This window comes from Salmo salar, chromosome ssa01 (genome assembly GCF_905237065.1).
Source record: "Salmo salar chromosome ssa01, Ssal_v3.1, whole genome shotgun sequence".
Lineage (NCBI taxonomy): Eukaryota > Metazoa > Chordata > Actinopteri > Salmoniformes > Salmonidae > Salmo > Salmo salar.
The window spans coordinates 26,532,024-26,545,945 of record NC_059442.1 but is presented as its reverse complement, the minus strand read 5'-3'; the positions used below and the strand labels follow the sequence as shown (position 1 = coordinate 26,545,945).

The 13,922-nt window shown below is 44.3% G+C and overlaps 1 protein-coding gene across 7 annotated transcripts in view; it reads right to left on the bottom strand.

Moving 5' to 3' along the window:
- LOC106588600 (regulator of G-protein signaling 6) overlaps positions 1 to 13,922 on the bottom strand; it is a 74,337-nt gene that overhangs the window by 23,293 nt on the left and 37,122 nt on the right. For 5 of the 7 annotated variants that reach the window (XR_006769358.1, XM_014177792.2, XM_014177864.2 and 2 more), the window contains exons 3-5: positions 10,324 to 10,423; positions 8,912 to 8,962; positions 8,701 to 8,828 (exon numbers count right to left, since the gene is read on the bottom strand). Coding sequence is in view for 6 of the 7 variants with exons in the window: in XM_014177792.2 (XP_014033267.1) it covers positions 8,701 to 8,828; positions 8,912 to 8,962; positions 10,324 to 10,423 (279 nt within the window). In the remaining variant the exon portion in view is untranslated. The remainder of the gene's footprint in view (positions 1 to 8,700; positions 8,829 to 8,911; positions 8,963 to 10,323; positions 10,424 to 13,922) is intronic. The other 2 variants (XM_014177951.2, XM_014178214.2) reach the window with 1 other exon arrangement.

Here is a 13,922-nt window from a genome sequence, read left to right as displayed (position 1 = left end):
CGACCATCACTCCTTGTGAGACAAATCTGCGACTCATCAGTGATGAGCACTTTTTGCCAGTCCTGTCTGGTCCAGCGACGGTGGGTTTGTGCCCATAGGCAACGTTGTTGCCGGTAGAGTCTGGTGAGGACCTGCCTTACAACAGGCCTACAAGCCCTCAGTCCAGCCTCTCTCAGCCTATTGCGGACAGTCTGAGCACTGATGGAGGGATTGTGCGTTCCTAGTGTTACTCGGGCACTTGTCATCCTATACCTGTCCCGCAGGTGTGATGTTCGGATGTACCGATCCTGTGCAGGTGTTGTTACACGTGGTCTGCCACTGTGAGGACGATCAGCTGTCCATCCTGTCTCCCTGTAGCGCTGTCTTAGGTGTCTCACAGTACGGACATTGCAATTTATTGCCCTGGCCACATCTGCAGTCCTCATGCCTCATTGCAGCATGCCTAAGGCACGTTCACGCAGATGAGCAGGGACCCTGGGCATCTTTCTTTTGGTGTTTTTCAGATTCAGTAGAAAGGCCTCTTTAGTGTCCTAAGTTTTCATAACTGTGACCTTAACCTGTTATGGCTAGGGGGCAGTATTTTCACGGCCGGATAAAAAACGTACCCGATTTAATCTGATTATTACTCCTGCCCAGAAACTAGAATATGCATATAATTATTGGCTTTGGATAGAAAACACCCTAAAGTTTCTAAAACTGTTTGAATGGTGTCTGTGAGTATAACAGAAATCATATGGCAGGCAAAAACCTGAGAAGATTCCATACAGGAAGTGACCTGTCTGACAAGTTCTTGTTCATCTTGGCTCTTTTTATTGAAGACTGAGGATCTTTGCTGTAACGTGACACTTCCTACGGTTCCCATAGGCTCTCAGAACCCGGGAAAAAGCTGAATGATATCGAGGCAGCCTGTGGCTGAAACACATTATCGCCTTTGGTAATTGGCCGATCAGAGGACAATGGGCTTAGGCGCGTGCACGAGTCGACCCCATGCTTTATTTTCTTTCGTCTTTTTACCTAAACGCAGATTCCCGGTCGGAATATTATCACTTTTTTACGAGAAAAATGGCATAAAAATTGATTTTAAACAGCGGTTGACATGCTTCGAAGTACGGTAATGGAATATTTAGAATTCTTTTGTCACGAAATGTGTCGTGCTCGTCACCCTTCTTTACCATTCGGATAGTGTCTTGAACAGCAAAGGTAAAAACATTTTTCTTATAGTAAATCTGACTTTGGTGAGTGCTAAACTTGCTGGGTGTCTAAATAGCTAGCCCTGTGATGCCGGGCTATCTACTGAGATTATTGCAAAATGTGCTTTCACCGAAAAGCTATTTTAAAATCGGACATTGCGAGGGCATAGAGGAGTTCTGTATCTATAATTCTTAAAATAATTGTTATGTTTTTTGTGAACGTTTATCGTGAGTAATTTAGTAAATTCACCGGAAGTGTTCGGTGGGAATGCTAGTCACATGCTAGTCACATGCTAATGTAAAAAGCTGGTTTTTGATATAAATATGAACTTGATTGAACAAAACATGCATGTATTGTATAATATAATGTCCTAGGAGTGTCATCTGATGAAGATCATCAAAGGTTAGTGCTGCATTTAGCTGTGGTTTTGGTTTTTGTGACATTATATGCTAGCTTGAAAAATGGGTGTCTGATTATTTCTGGCTGGGTACTCTGCTGACATAATCTAATGTTTTGCTTTCGTTGTAAAGCCTTTTTGAAATCGGACAGTGTGGTTAGATAAAGGAGAGTCTTGTCTTTAAAATGGTGTAAAATAGTCATATGTTCATTAATTGTTTATGGTTCATTGAACAAGCATGGGAAACATTGTTTAAAGCCTTTACAACGAAGATCTGTGAAGTTATTTGGATTTTTATGAATTATCTTTGAAAGACTGAGTCCTGAAAAAGGGACGTTTCTTTTTTTGCTGAGTTTATTAAGGAAAAAATATACTGCATATATAATATACAGTGCATTTGGAAACTATTCAGACACTTTGACTTTTTCCACATTTGTTACGTTACAGGCTTATTCGAAAATGGATGAAATTCATCTTTTCCTCATCAATCTATACACAATACCCTGTAATGACAAAGCAAAAACAAGGTTTTAGACATTTTTACAAATTTATATAACAAAACAAAAACAGGGGCGGCAGGTAAAGCGGTTAGAGCATTGGGCAGTAACCAAAAGGTTGCTGGAACTAATCCCCGAGCTGACAAAGTAAAAATCTGTTGTTCTGCCCCTGAACAAGGCAGTTAACTCATTGTTCCCCGGGCGCCGAAGACGTGGATTTCGATTATGGCAGCCCCCCACACCTCTCTGATTCATAGGGGTTGGGTTAAATGCGACACATTTCAGTTGAATGCATTGAGTTGTACAACTGACTAGGTATCCCCCTTTCCTTTCCCCTGAAATTCAATTCCTCTAGCTCCACAATGAAATAGGGTGCAGGCCAGGCAGCAGGCTGTTAGCCAGCCTGCCAGCTTAGTGGAGTCTGCCACTAGCACAGTCAGTGTAGTCAGCTCAGCTTTCCCCATTGAGACCGTGTCTGTGCCTCGATCTAGGTTGGGCAAAATTTAAAATGGCGGTGTTCGCTTTAGCAATCTCACTAGTATAAAGACCTCCTCCATTCCTGCCATTATTAAAAGAGATTGTGATACCTCACATCTCAAAATTGGGTTACTTAATGTTAGATCCCTCACTTCCAAGGCAGTTATAGTCAATGAACTAATCACTGATAATAATCTTGATGTGATTGGCCTGACTGAAACATGGCTTAAGCCTGATGAATTTACTGTGTTAAATGAGGCCTCACCCCCAGGTTACATTAGTGACCATACCCCCGTGCATCCGGCAAAGGCGGAGGTGTTGCTAACATTTACGATAGCAAATTTCAATTTACAAAAAAAAAACAACAATGACGTTTTCGTCTTTTGAGCTTCTAGTCATGAAATCTATGCAGCCTACTCACTCACTTTTTATAGCTACTGTTTATAGGCCTCCTGGGCCATATGCAGTGTTCCTCACTGAGTTCCCTGAATTCCTATCGGATCTTGTAGTCATAGCAGATAATATTCTAATTTTTGGTGACTTTAACATTCACATGGAAAAGTCCACAGACCCACTCCAAAAGGCTTTCGGAGCCATCATCGACTCAGTGGGTTTTGTCCAACATGTCTCTGGACCTACTCACTGCCACAGTCATACTCTGGACCTAGTTTTGTCCCATGGAATAAATGTTGTGGATCTAAATGTTTTTCCTCATAATCCTGGACTATCGGACCACCATTTTATTACGTTTGCAATTGCAACAAATAATCTGCTCAGACCCCAACCAAGGAGCATTAAAAGTCGTGCTATAAATTCTCAGACAACCCAAAGATTCCTTGATGCCCTTCCAGACTGCCTCTGCCTACCCAAGGACGTCAGAGGACAAAAATCAGTTAACCACCTAACCGACGAACTCAATTTAACCTTGCGCAATACCCTAGATGCAGTTGCACCCCTAAAAACTAAAAACATCTGTCATAAGAAACTAGCTCCCTGGTATACAGAAAATACACGAGCTCTGAAGCAAGCTTCCAGAAAATTGGAACGGAAATGGCGCCACACCAAACTGGAAGTCTTCCGACTAGCTTGGAAAGACAGTACCGTGCAGTATCGAAGAGCCCTTACTGCTGCTCGATCATCCTATTTTTCCAACTTAATTGAGGAAAATAAGAACAATCCGAAATTTCTTTTTGATACTGTCGCAAAGCTAACTAAAAAGCAGCCTTCGCAAATGGAGGATGGCTTTCACTTCAGCAGTAATAAATTTATGAACTTCTTTGAGGAAAAGATCATGATCATTAGAAAGCAAATTACAGACTCCTCTTTAAATCTGGGTATTCCTCCAAAGCTCCATTGTCCTGAGTCTGCACAACTCTGCCAGGACCTAGGATCAAGGGAGATACTAAAGTGTTTTAGTACTATATCTCTTGACGCAATGATGAAAATAATCATGGCCTCCAAACCCTCAAGCTGCATACTGGACCCTATTCCAACTAAACTACTGAAAGAGCTGCTTCCTGTGCTTGGCCCTCCTATGTTGAACATAATAAACGGCTCTCTATCCACCGGATGTGTACCAAGCTCACTAAAAGTGGCAGTAATAAAGCCTCTCTTGAAAAAGCCGAATCTTGATCCAGAAATTATAAAAAACTATCGGCCTATATCGAATCTTCCATTCCTCTCCAAAATTTTAGAAAAAGCTGTTGCACAGCAACTGACTGCCTTCCTGAAGACAAACAATGTATACGAAACGCTTCAGTCTGGTTTTAGACCCCATCATAGCACTGAGACTGCACTTGTGAAGGTGGTAAATGACCTTTTAATGACGTCAGACCGAGGCTCTGCATCTGTCCTCGTGCTCCTAGATCTTAGTGCCGCTTTTGATACCATCGATCACCACATTCTTTTGGAGAGATTGGAAACCCAAATTGGTCTACATGGACAAGTTCTGGCCTGGTTTAGATCTTATCTGTCGGAAAGATATCAGTTTGTCTCTGTGAATGGTTTGTCCTCTGACAAATCAATTGTAAATTTCGGTGTTCCTCAAGGTTCCGTTTTAGGACCACTATTGTTTTCACTATATATTTTACCTCTTGGGGATGTCATTCGAAAACATAATGTTAAATTTCACTGCTATGCAGACGACACACAGCTGTACATTTCAATGAAACATGGTGAAGCCCCAAAATTGCCCTCGCTAGAAGCCTGTGTTTCAGACATAAAGAAGTGGATGGCTGCAAACTTTCTACTTTTAAACTCGGACAAAACAGAGATGCTTGTTCTAGGTCCCAGGAAACAAAGAGATCTTCTGTTGAATCTGACAATTAATCTGGATGGTTGTACAGTCGTCTCAAATAAAACTGTGAAGGACCTCGGCGTTACTCTGGACCCTGATCTCTCTTTTGAAGAACATATCAAGACTGTTTCAAGGACAGCTTTTTTCCATCTACGTAACATTGCAAAAATCAGAAATGTTCTGTCCAAAAATGACGCAGAAAAATTAATCCATGCTTTTGTTACTTCTAGGCTGGACTACTGCAATGCTCTACTTTCCGGCTACCCGGATAAAGCACTAAATAAACTTCAGTTAGTGCTAAATACGGCTGCTAGAATCCTGACTAGAACCAAAAAATTTGATCATATTACTCCAGTGTTAGCCTCCCTACACTGGCTTCCTGTTAAGGCAAGGGCTGATTTCAAGGTTTTACTGCTAACCTACAAAGCATTACATGGGCTTGCTCCTACCTATCTTTCCGATTTGGTCCTGCCGTACATACCTACACGTACGCTACGGTCACAAGACGCAGGCCTCCTAATTGTCCCTAGAATTTCTAAGCAAACGGCTGGAGGTAGGGCTTTCTCCTATAGAGCTCCATTTTTATGGAATGGTCTGCCTACCAATGTGAGAGACGCAGACTCAGTCTCAACCTTTAAGTCTTTACTGAAGACTTATCTCTTCAGTAGGTCCTATGATTAAGTATAGTCTGGCCCAGGAGTGTGAAGGTGAACGGAAAGGCTGGAGCAACGAACCGCCCTTGCTGTCTCTGCCTTGCCGGTTCCCCTCTTTCCACTGGGATTCTCTGCCTCTAACCCTTTTACAGAGGCTGAGTCACTGGCCTACTGGTGTTCTTCCATGCTGTCCATGGGAGGGGTGCGTCACTTGAGTGGGTTGAGTCACTGACGTGGTCTTCCTGTCTGGGTTGGCGCCCCCCCTTGGGTTGTGCCGTGGCGGAGATCGTTGTGGGCTATACTCGGCCTTGTCTTAGGACGGTAAGTTGGTGGTTGGAGACATCCCTCTAGTGGTGTGGGGGCTGTGCTTTGGCAAAGTGGGTGGGGTTATATCCTGCCTGTTTGGCCCTGTCCGGGGTATCATCGGATGGGGCCACAGTGTCTTCTGATCCCTCCTGTCTCAGCCTCCAGTATTTATGCTGCAGTAGTTTATGTGTCGGGGGCTAGGGTCAGTCTGTTACATCTGGAGTATTTCTCTTGTCTTATCCGGTGTCCTGTGTGTATTTAAATATGCTCTCTCTAATTCTCTCTTTCTCTCTTTCTGTCTTTCTCTCGGAGGACCTGAGCCCTAGGACCATGCCTCAGGACTACCTGGTATGATGACTCCTTGCTGTCCCCAGTCCACCTGGCCGTGCTGCTGCTCCAGTTTCAACTGTTCTGCCTGCGGCTATGGAACCCTGACCTGTTCACCGGACGTGCTTGTTGCACCCTCGACAACTACTATGATTATTATTATTTGACCATGCTGGTCATTTATGAACATTTTAACATTTTAACATTTTGACCATGTTCTGTTATAATATCCACCCTGCACAGCCAGAAGAGGACTGGCCACCCCTCATAGCCTGGTTCCTCTCTAGGTTTCTTCCTAGGTTTTTGGCCTTTCTAGGGAGTTTTTCCTAGGGAGTTTTTCCTAGCCACCGTGCTTCTTTCACATGCTTTGCTTGCTGTTTGGGGTTTTAGGCTGGGTTTCTGTACAGCACTTTGAGAATATCAGCTGATGTACGAAGGGCTATATAAAAATAAATTTGATTTGATTTGAAATTTGAATTGATTGGAAAGGCACACACCTGACTTTATAAGGTCCCACAGTTGACAGTGCATGTCAGAACAAAAACCAAGCCATGAGGTTGAAAGAATTGTCTGTAGAGCGCCGAGACAGGATTTTGTCAAGGCACAGATCTGGGGAAGGGAACCAAAAAATGTCTGCAGCAATGAAGGTCACCAAGAACACAGTGGCCTCCATCATTCTTAAATGGAAGAAGTTTGGAACCACCAAGACTCTTCCTAGAGCTGGCCACCCAGCCAAAATGAGCAATCGGGGGAGAAGGGCCATGGTCAGGGAGGTGACCAAGAACCCACTGGTCACTCTGACAGAGCCCCAGAGTTCCTCTGTGGAGATGGAGGTACCTTCCAGAAGGACAACCATCTCAGCAGCACTCCACTAATCAGCCGCTTATGGTAGAGTGGCCAGACAGAAGCCACTCACTCCTCAGTAAAATGCACATGACAGCCTGCTTGGAGTTTGCCAAAAGGCACCTAAAGGACTCTCAGGTCATGAGAAACAACATTCTCTGGACTGATGAAACCAAGATTGAACTCTTTGGCCTGAATGCCAATCGTCGAGTCTGGAGGAAACCTGGCACCATCCTTCCGGTGAAGCATGGTGATCACAGCATCATGCTGTGGGGATGTTTTTCAGTGGCAGCGACTGGGAGACCAGTCAGGATCAAGGGAAAGATGAATGGAGCAAAGTACAGAGAGATCGTTGATGAAAGCCTGCTCCAGAGCACTCAGGACCTCAGACTGGGGTGAAGGTTCACCTTCCAACAGGACAACGACCCTAAGCTCACAGCCAAGACAATGCAGGAGTGGCTTTGGGACTAGTCTCTGAATGTCCTTGAGTGCCCCAGCCATAGCCCGGACTTGGACCTGATCAAACATCTCTGGAGAGACCTAAAAATAGCTGCGCAGCGTTTCCCATCCAACCTGACAGAGCCGGAGAGGATCTGCAGAGAGGAATGGGAGAAACTTCCCAAATAGTTAAATAAAATTAAAATAAATACAGGTGTGCCAAGCTTGTAGCTTCATACCCAAGAAGACTCAAGGCTGTAATCGCTGCTAAAGGTGCTTCGACAAAGTACTGAGTAAATGGTCTGAATACTGTATTTGCTTTGTCATTATGGGATATTGTGTGTAGATTGATGAGGAAAAAAAATATTTAATCCATTCAAGAATAAGGCTGTAACGTAACAAAATGTGGAAAAAGTCAAGGGGTACCTCAATTACCTCGTACCCCTGCACATCAACTCGGTACTATGACCCCCTGTATATAGTGAAGTTATTGTTACTCATTGTGTATTTACTATTACTTTTATTATAATGTGATATACATTTTCTATTATTTCTCTATTTTCTTTATCTTTGCATTGTTGGGAAGGGCCCGTAAGTAAGCATTTCACTGTTAGTCTATGCCTGTTGTTTTCGAAGCATGTGACGAATAACATTTGATTTGAACAACAATGCCAGATTGTGGGATGCTGTGAGTAGATATGCAACACTGTACATTGTGCCTCTCCAATTGATATCATCTATAATATCAAAATTGTTAATGATATTTACAATATAGTGATAATATCTGTAGTGATTTACCCACGAGTTAGGGGAGAGAACAAGGGTAGTGAGTCCAGACCAATTACAACACTTGACCTGTTACTGAGGATCAGACTATAGGAATCTCTCAATTCAGTTGCTCTGTTAGAACACTCTCCCCTGGTTTTCTCTGCTTTAGAGCATAAAGTGACCAGCCACAAGGTAATGAGGCTACTGTTCTGGACAGTGCACAGGATCATTTATGGTCATAACTCATGTTATGGATGGTGGTGTTGACAGGAAATCCAGTTTGGGACCACTACGCTCTTAGAAGAAAAGGTGCAATCTAAAACCCAAAGGGGTTATTCAGCTGTCTCCACATAAAACCCCTTGAAGAATCCTTTTGGTTCCATGTAGAAAATAAGAAGGGGAAAAAATCTCTATGGGGACAGCCGAAGAACCCTTTTTTAACCCTTTTTTTCTAAGAGTGTAAGGATGGTACGTCTACTGGTGCCTGAAGTTACCATGGTAGCTTACCTGGAAGCGGTACAGGGTCCCATCATCTTTGAGAGTGAGGACATGGTCGGAGATCGGGAAGAGGTAGCCAAGGGCAGCGATCAGGCTCCCTAAATGAATGGCTTCAGCTACAGGAGAGAAGACTAACGCTGAGTAGAGAAAAATGGCTTGAGTAGAGACTGACATCAGCGGTCAATCCCAGTCACGTTGGCTGTGTACATAGCAGACATACCTGAGTCCTCAATGGAGAGGTTTTTCATCAGCCACTGCACAATGTCTGCTCCTGGTATTCAAAGCAGAGGAACGGTTGATAGGGACAATGAAATGGCATTGTACACACACAGAAAGCCTATACACAACAGCTGCAATAGTTAACAGGTCTCCCCTCAACAATCTATTACTTTTAGCTTACAGCACAGCTACAATGCCCTTGGCTAAGGCTGAATGTGGTATAGCTGAGTATGTGTTTGCAGGAACAATCCAAATGGAACAATGTGATCTTGGTCTAACAATAGGCAGGAAACCACACTGCCCTTTCCCACCTGGACAAAAGGAACACCTATGTGAGAATGCTATTCATTGACTACAGCTCAGCATCCAACACCATAGTGCCCTCAAAGCTCATCACTAAGCTAAGAACTCTGGGACTGAACACCTCCCTCTGCATCTGGATCCTGGACTTCCTGATGGGCCTCCCCCAGGTGTTAAGGGTAGGCAACAACACATTTGCCACGCTGATCCTCAACACCGGGGCCCCTCAGGGGTGCGTGCTTAGTCCCCTCCTGTACTCCCTGTTCACCCACGACTGCATGGCCAAGCTACTGCACGGCAAGTGGTATCCGAGCGCCAAGGCTAGGTCCAAAAGGATCTTTAACAGCTTCTACCCCCAAGCTATAAGACTGCTGAACAATTAATCAAATGGCCCCTTTGTCTTTCACTGCTGCTACTCGCTGTTTATAATCTATGCATAGTCACTTTACCCATACCTACATGTACAAATGACCTCAACCAATCTGTTTTTTATTTTGTTTACTAAATATTTTCTTAACTCTATTTCTTGAAATGCATTGTTAGTTAAGGGCTTGTAAAGTAAGCATTCGGCATGTGACAAATACAATTTGATTTGATTTGAAACCAGGTAACCATCTTTTCTCTAACTCCTGGACAGCAACATATTTGGCATAATGTGAGGAGGAGTGAGACTGGGAGAGTGAAGCGTGAGCCCAGCAGGCCTAAAGAGACGTGAGGGGGTGAGTCACACTCAGAGCAACGTTACTGGGACCCCCCCTCTCCTATTCCCCAGCCCCATGGCTACTGTTGACTCTGTTGACTCACACACACACATACACACACCAGCTAGAACAGTCTTACTCACTCACTCACACTGCCCCCTAAAACCATGTCATAAAACACACAACCAGCCACTCTCTACAATGTCAGTATCAGACAGCCTCATCTGTCCCCATCTGCAGAGGCAGCAAGTCAAATGAGCCTGAAAGGTCATATTTGCTTTAATGATTCTGACTCTCTGTCTGCTCTCTCTGCTTTCTCTTATTGTATGAGACAACACACACACACACACACACACACGCACGCACACGCACACGCACACGCACACACACACACACACACACAGCTGGTCACCTGATACCACACTGGGGATCTTGGACAGGAAGCTCTTGACAGTTCGGATGGCCACCCCTCCTGCCTTCTCATCCTGTATCCGCATAATGACATCTTCAATCTAACGGGGAGAGGAGACACAACAAAAGTGATCAGGGTTAGAGCACAAACCAAACCATCCACAGTTTCTCCATTAAAATGATTCATTTTCATATAACAATCCAATTCTAATGTGGAAATCAAGGGTCTGTTTATCCAGTCCCACAATTCCCACGGTAACAAGGCCCACCAATGGGGAGACTAGGCCCATTGAAGATGGCTGTCAGAGCGATTCCCCAGAGGTTAAGATAAACATCACACCTCAAATGCCTTGCAGGCAGCAAGCAACCCGCCACATCACACAACAGCAGCCTATAATTAGGCACGGCCACACCGTGCTCGCAGCTCAAGACTCAGACACACACACACACACACACACACACACACACACACACATACTGACTGACTGTAACAAAGACGATTATGCTTGGATGAATTCAAAGGCCTGATTGTGTGCAAAGCTGATTTGATTTGGTTGCTCCTTTAGCTTCACCATCTCAGAAAGGTCATCTGTATTTATCTGCACTGTTAAATGGGAGATGGCATGGATCGACTCGTTCTATTTCCATCAATATTCAGCAACAATCAGAAAACGCTCTTTATCAGCCATTTGTAGAGAGCCCTATAGGGGACAGTGATAAAGTCATGCAATTCTCTGTTGTGTGCCACTGCCATTCCAGCATGTTCCTGACCCCCTTCTCTCCCTCTCCTCTCATCCATCATTCAATCAGACACATTTGCATGTTCCAGCAGCCTCCTTAGCCTCAGAAATTCAGCTCTGAGCGAGCGCACCAAGAGCCAACTGCCTCCTCTCCTAAGTGGTTGCAGCAGGTTGCAGTTGCACGGCATGCCTCAGTACTGTATATCTCTGCCCTCACAACGACAACCATAGAGATGTGCAGTATTCTGGCCAATCCCAACTCACAGGCCAAGGACAGTATAAATAAGAATAGGTGGTTTCGCAACAAGTACAAACATTGGTCACTATTTCAACAACCAGCCCCTACAACCATTGTGTCTCTGGTCTGATGGCCTGATGAAAGCAACAATCATAACTCAGTAGACCCATTAGCAGGTCTGTCTCTGGCTAGAAGCAGTGTTGTGAAGACAGCAGGTCCATCTCTGGCTAGAAGGTTGAGAAGACAGCAGGTCCATCTCTGGCTAGAAGGAGTGTTGAGAAGACAGCAGGTCTGTCTCTGGCTAGAAGGTTGAGAAGAAAGCAGGTCCGTCTCTGGCTAGAAGGTTGAGAAGACAGTAGGTCCGTCTCTGGCTAGAAGGAGTGTTGAGAAGACAGCAGGTCCGTCTCTGGCTAGAAGGAGTGTTGAGAAGACAGCAGGTCCGTCTCTGGCTAGAAGGAGTGTTGAGAAGACAGCAGGTCTGTCTCTGGCTAGAAGGTTGAGAAGAAAGCAGGTCCGTCTCTGGCTAGAAGGTTGAGAAGACAGCAGGTCCGTCTCTGGCTAGAAGGAGTGTTGAGAAGACAGCAGGTCTGTCTCTGGCTAGAAGGTTGAGAAGAAAGCAGGTCTGTCTCTGGCTAGAAGGTTGAGAAGAAAGCAGGTCCGTCTCTGGCTAGAAGGTTGAGAAGAAAGCAGGTCCGTCTCTGGCTAGAAGGATTGTTGAGAAGACAGCAGGTCCGTCTCTGGCTAGAAGGATTGTTAAGAAGACAGCAGGTCCGTCTCTGGCTAGAAGGATTGTTAAGAAGACAGCAGGTCTGTCTCTGGCTAGAAGGAATGTTACGAAAACAGTATAAGTTGCTATATTTACTCTTCTGCAAGCCTCACAATCAAAGGCAATTATCTCCTTGCCAACTGGCTAAATATTAAATAGATTACTATAATAGATGACATAAATCTAATATACCTCAGCAACACATTTGAGATGCGTATGGATTTAATAATAGTCCGATAATGTTTCAGACAGTGGAGAAGAGAAGGAATAGTGAGGCAAGACAATTATAATTCTCTCACCGAATGACTGCCTCTTTACACAGACTGTGCAGTTGGGAAAGAGCGATAGAGAGAGAGCGAGCGAGCGAGAGCGAGAGCGAGAGAGCGAGAGAGAGAGAGAGAGAGAGAGAGAGCACTAAGATACCACACCACATCAACTCTGTATTTTCTGAGAGCAGAAACAAGGATTTTACAGTACAGTTACATTCTTATCTTTTAGAACGGCACTATCAGTCCAACCAGATTTACTGTCTTCCTGTGTCTGAGTACAAACCTTGAGACAAAACAATGGGAATATGTTATGAAATTATCTCCATTTGCTGCAATACAATGCCACTCCACACACCCCGAGAGAGACTACAGTAAAAGGATTTGGTTATTTTGTTCTTGTTAAATAATGGACCTTGGTCTCCATAACAGGTTTGAAAATAACAAATGATCTCCCTATAGGATGACAGTGGGCACGAAGTACTTAGCAGGGGTACAGAAACCAGCACTATCTTTTCACTGTGGAAGCTAATGGTATTTGCATCTTGGTGTGAAGGGCTTTTGAGAGCTGAACATTCCTGCTAGCTGGCGATAACAGTACTTTGCCCCTCCACACTGAACTCTATTAACGGCAATCGGGGAAGTGGTATGTGTGTGTGTGCCTGTGTGTGTGTGTCCCCGCTGGGGCCCATTGTCATACGTCCCTCTTATCTGTGAGGTTACTGAGGGCACATGCTGCTGTCAGGGCTGTGGCCACTCAGCCAGCCACCCTGTGACGCTCCCTGGCAGGCCATTACAGTGGACTGCTCAACTTATTATCAACACAGAAACACTATCAGGACTTATGGTACTGTATATGCTGTGTGGCTTAGATTCCCAACTGTAGTTTCTACCTCAAACAGTGGTTTCAGTTGAAACAATGACTGGGAGATACAGCTGAAGTTGGAAGTTTACATACACCTTAGCCAAATACACTTAAACTCAGTTTTTCACAATTCCTGACATTTAATCCTAGTAACAATTCCCTGTCTTAGGTTAGTTAAGATCACCACTATATTTTAATGTGAAATGTCAGAATAATAGTTGAGAGAATGATTTATTTCAGCTTTTATTTCTTTCATTACTTTCCCAGTGGGTCAAAAGTTTACATACACTCAATTAGTATTTGGATGCATTGCCTTTAAATTGTTTAACTTGGGTCAAACATTTCAGGTAGCCTTCCACAAGCTTCCCACAATAAGTTGGGTGAATTTTGGCCCATTCCTCCTGACAGAGCTGGTGTAACTGAGTCAGGTTTGTAGGCCTCCTTGCTCGCACATGCTTTTTCAGTTCTGCCCACAAATGTTTTATAGGATTGAGGTCAGGGCTTTGTGATGGCCACTCCAATACCTTGACTTTGTTGTCCTTAAGCCATTTTGCCACAACTTTGGAAGTATGCTTGGGGTCATTGTCCATTTGGAAGACCCATTTGCGACCAAGCTTTAACTTCCTGACTGATGTCTTGAGATGTTGCTTCAATATATCCAGATACATTTCCTTTCTCATGATGCCATCTATTTTGTGAAGTGCACCAGTCCCTCATGCAGCAAA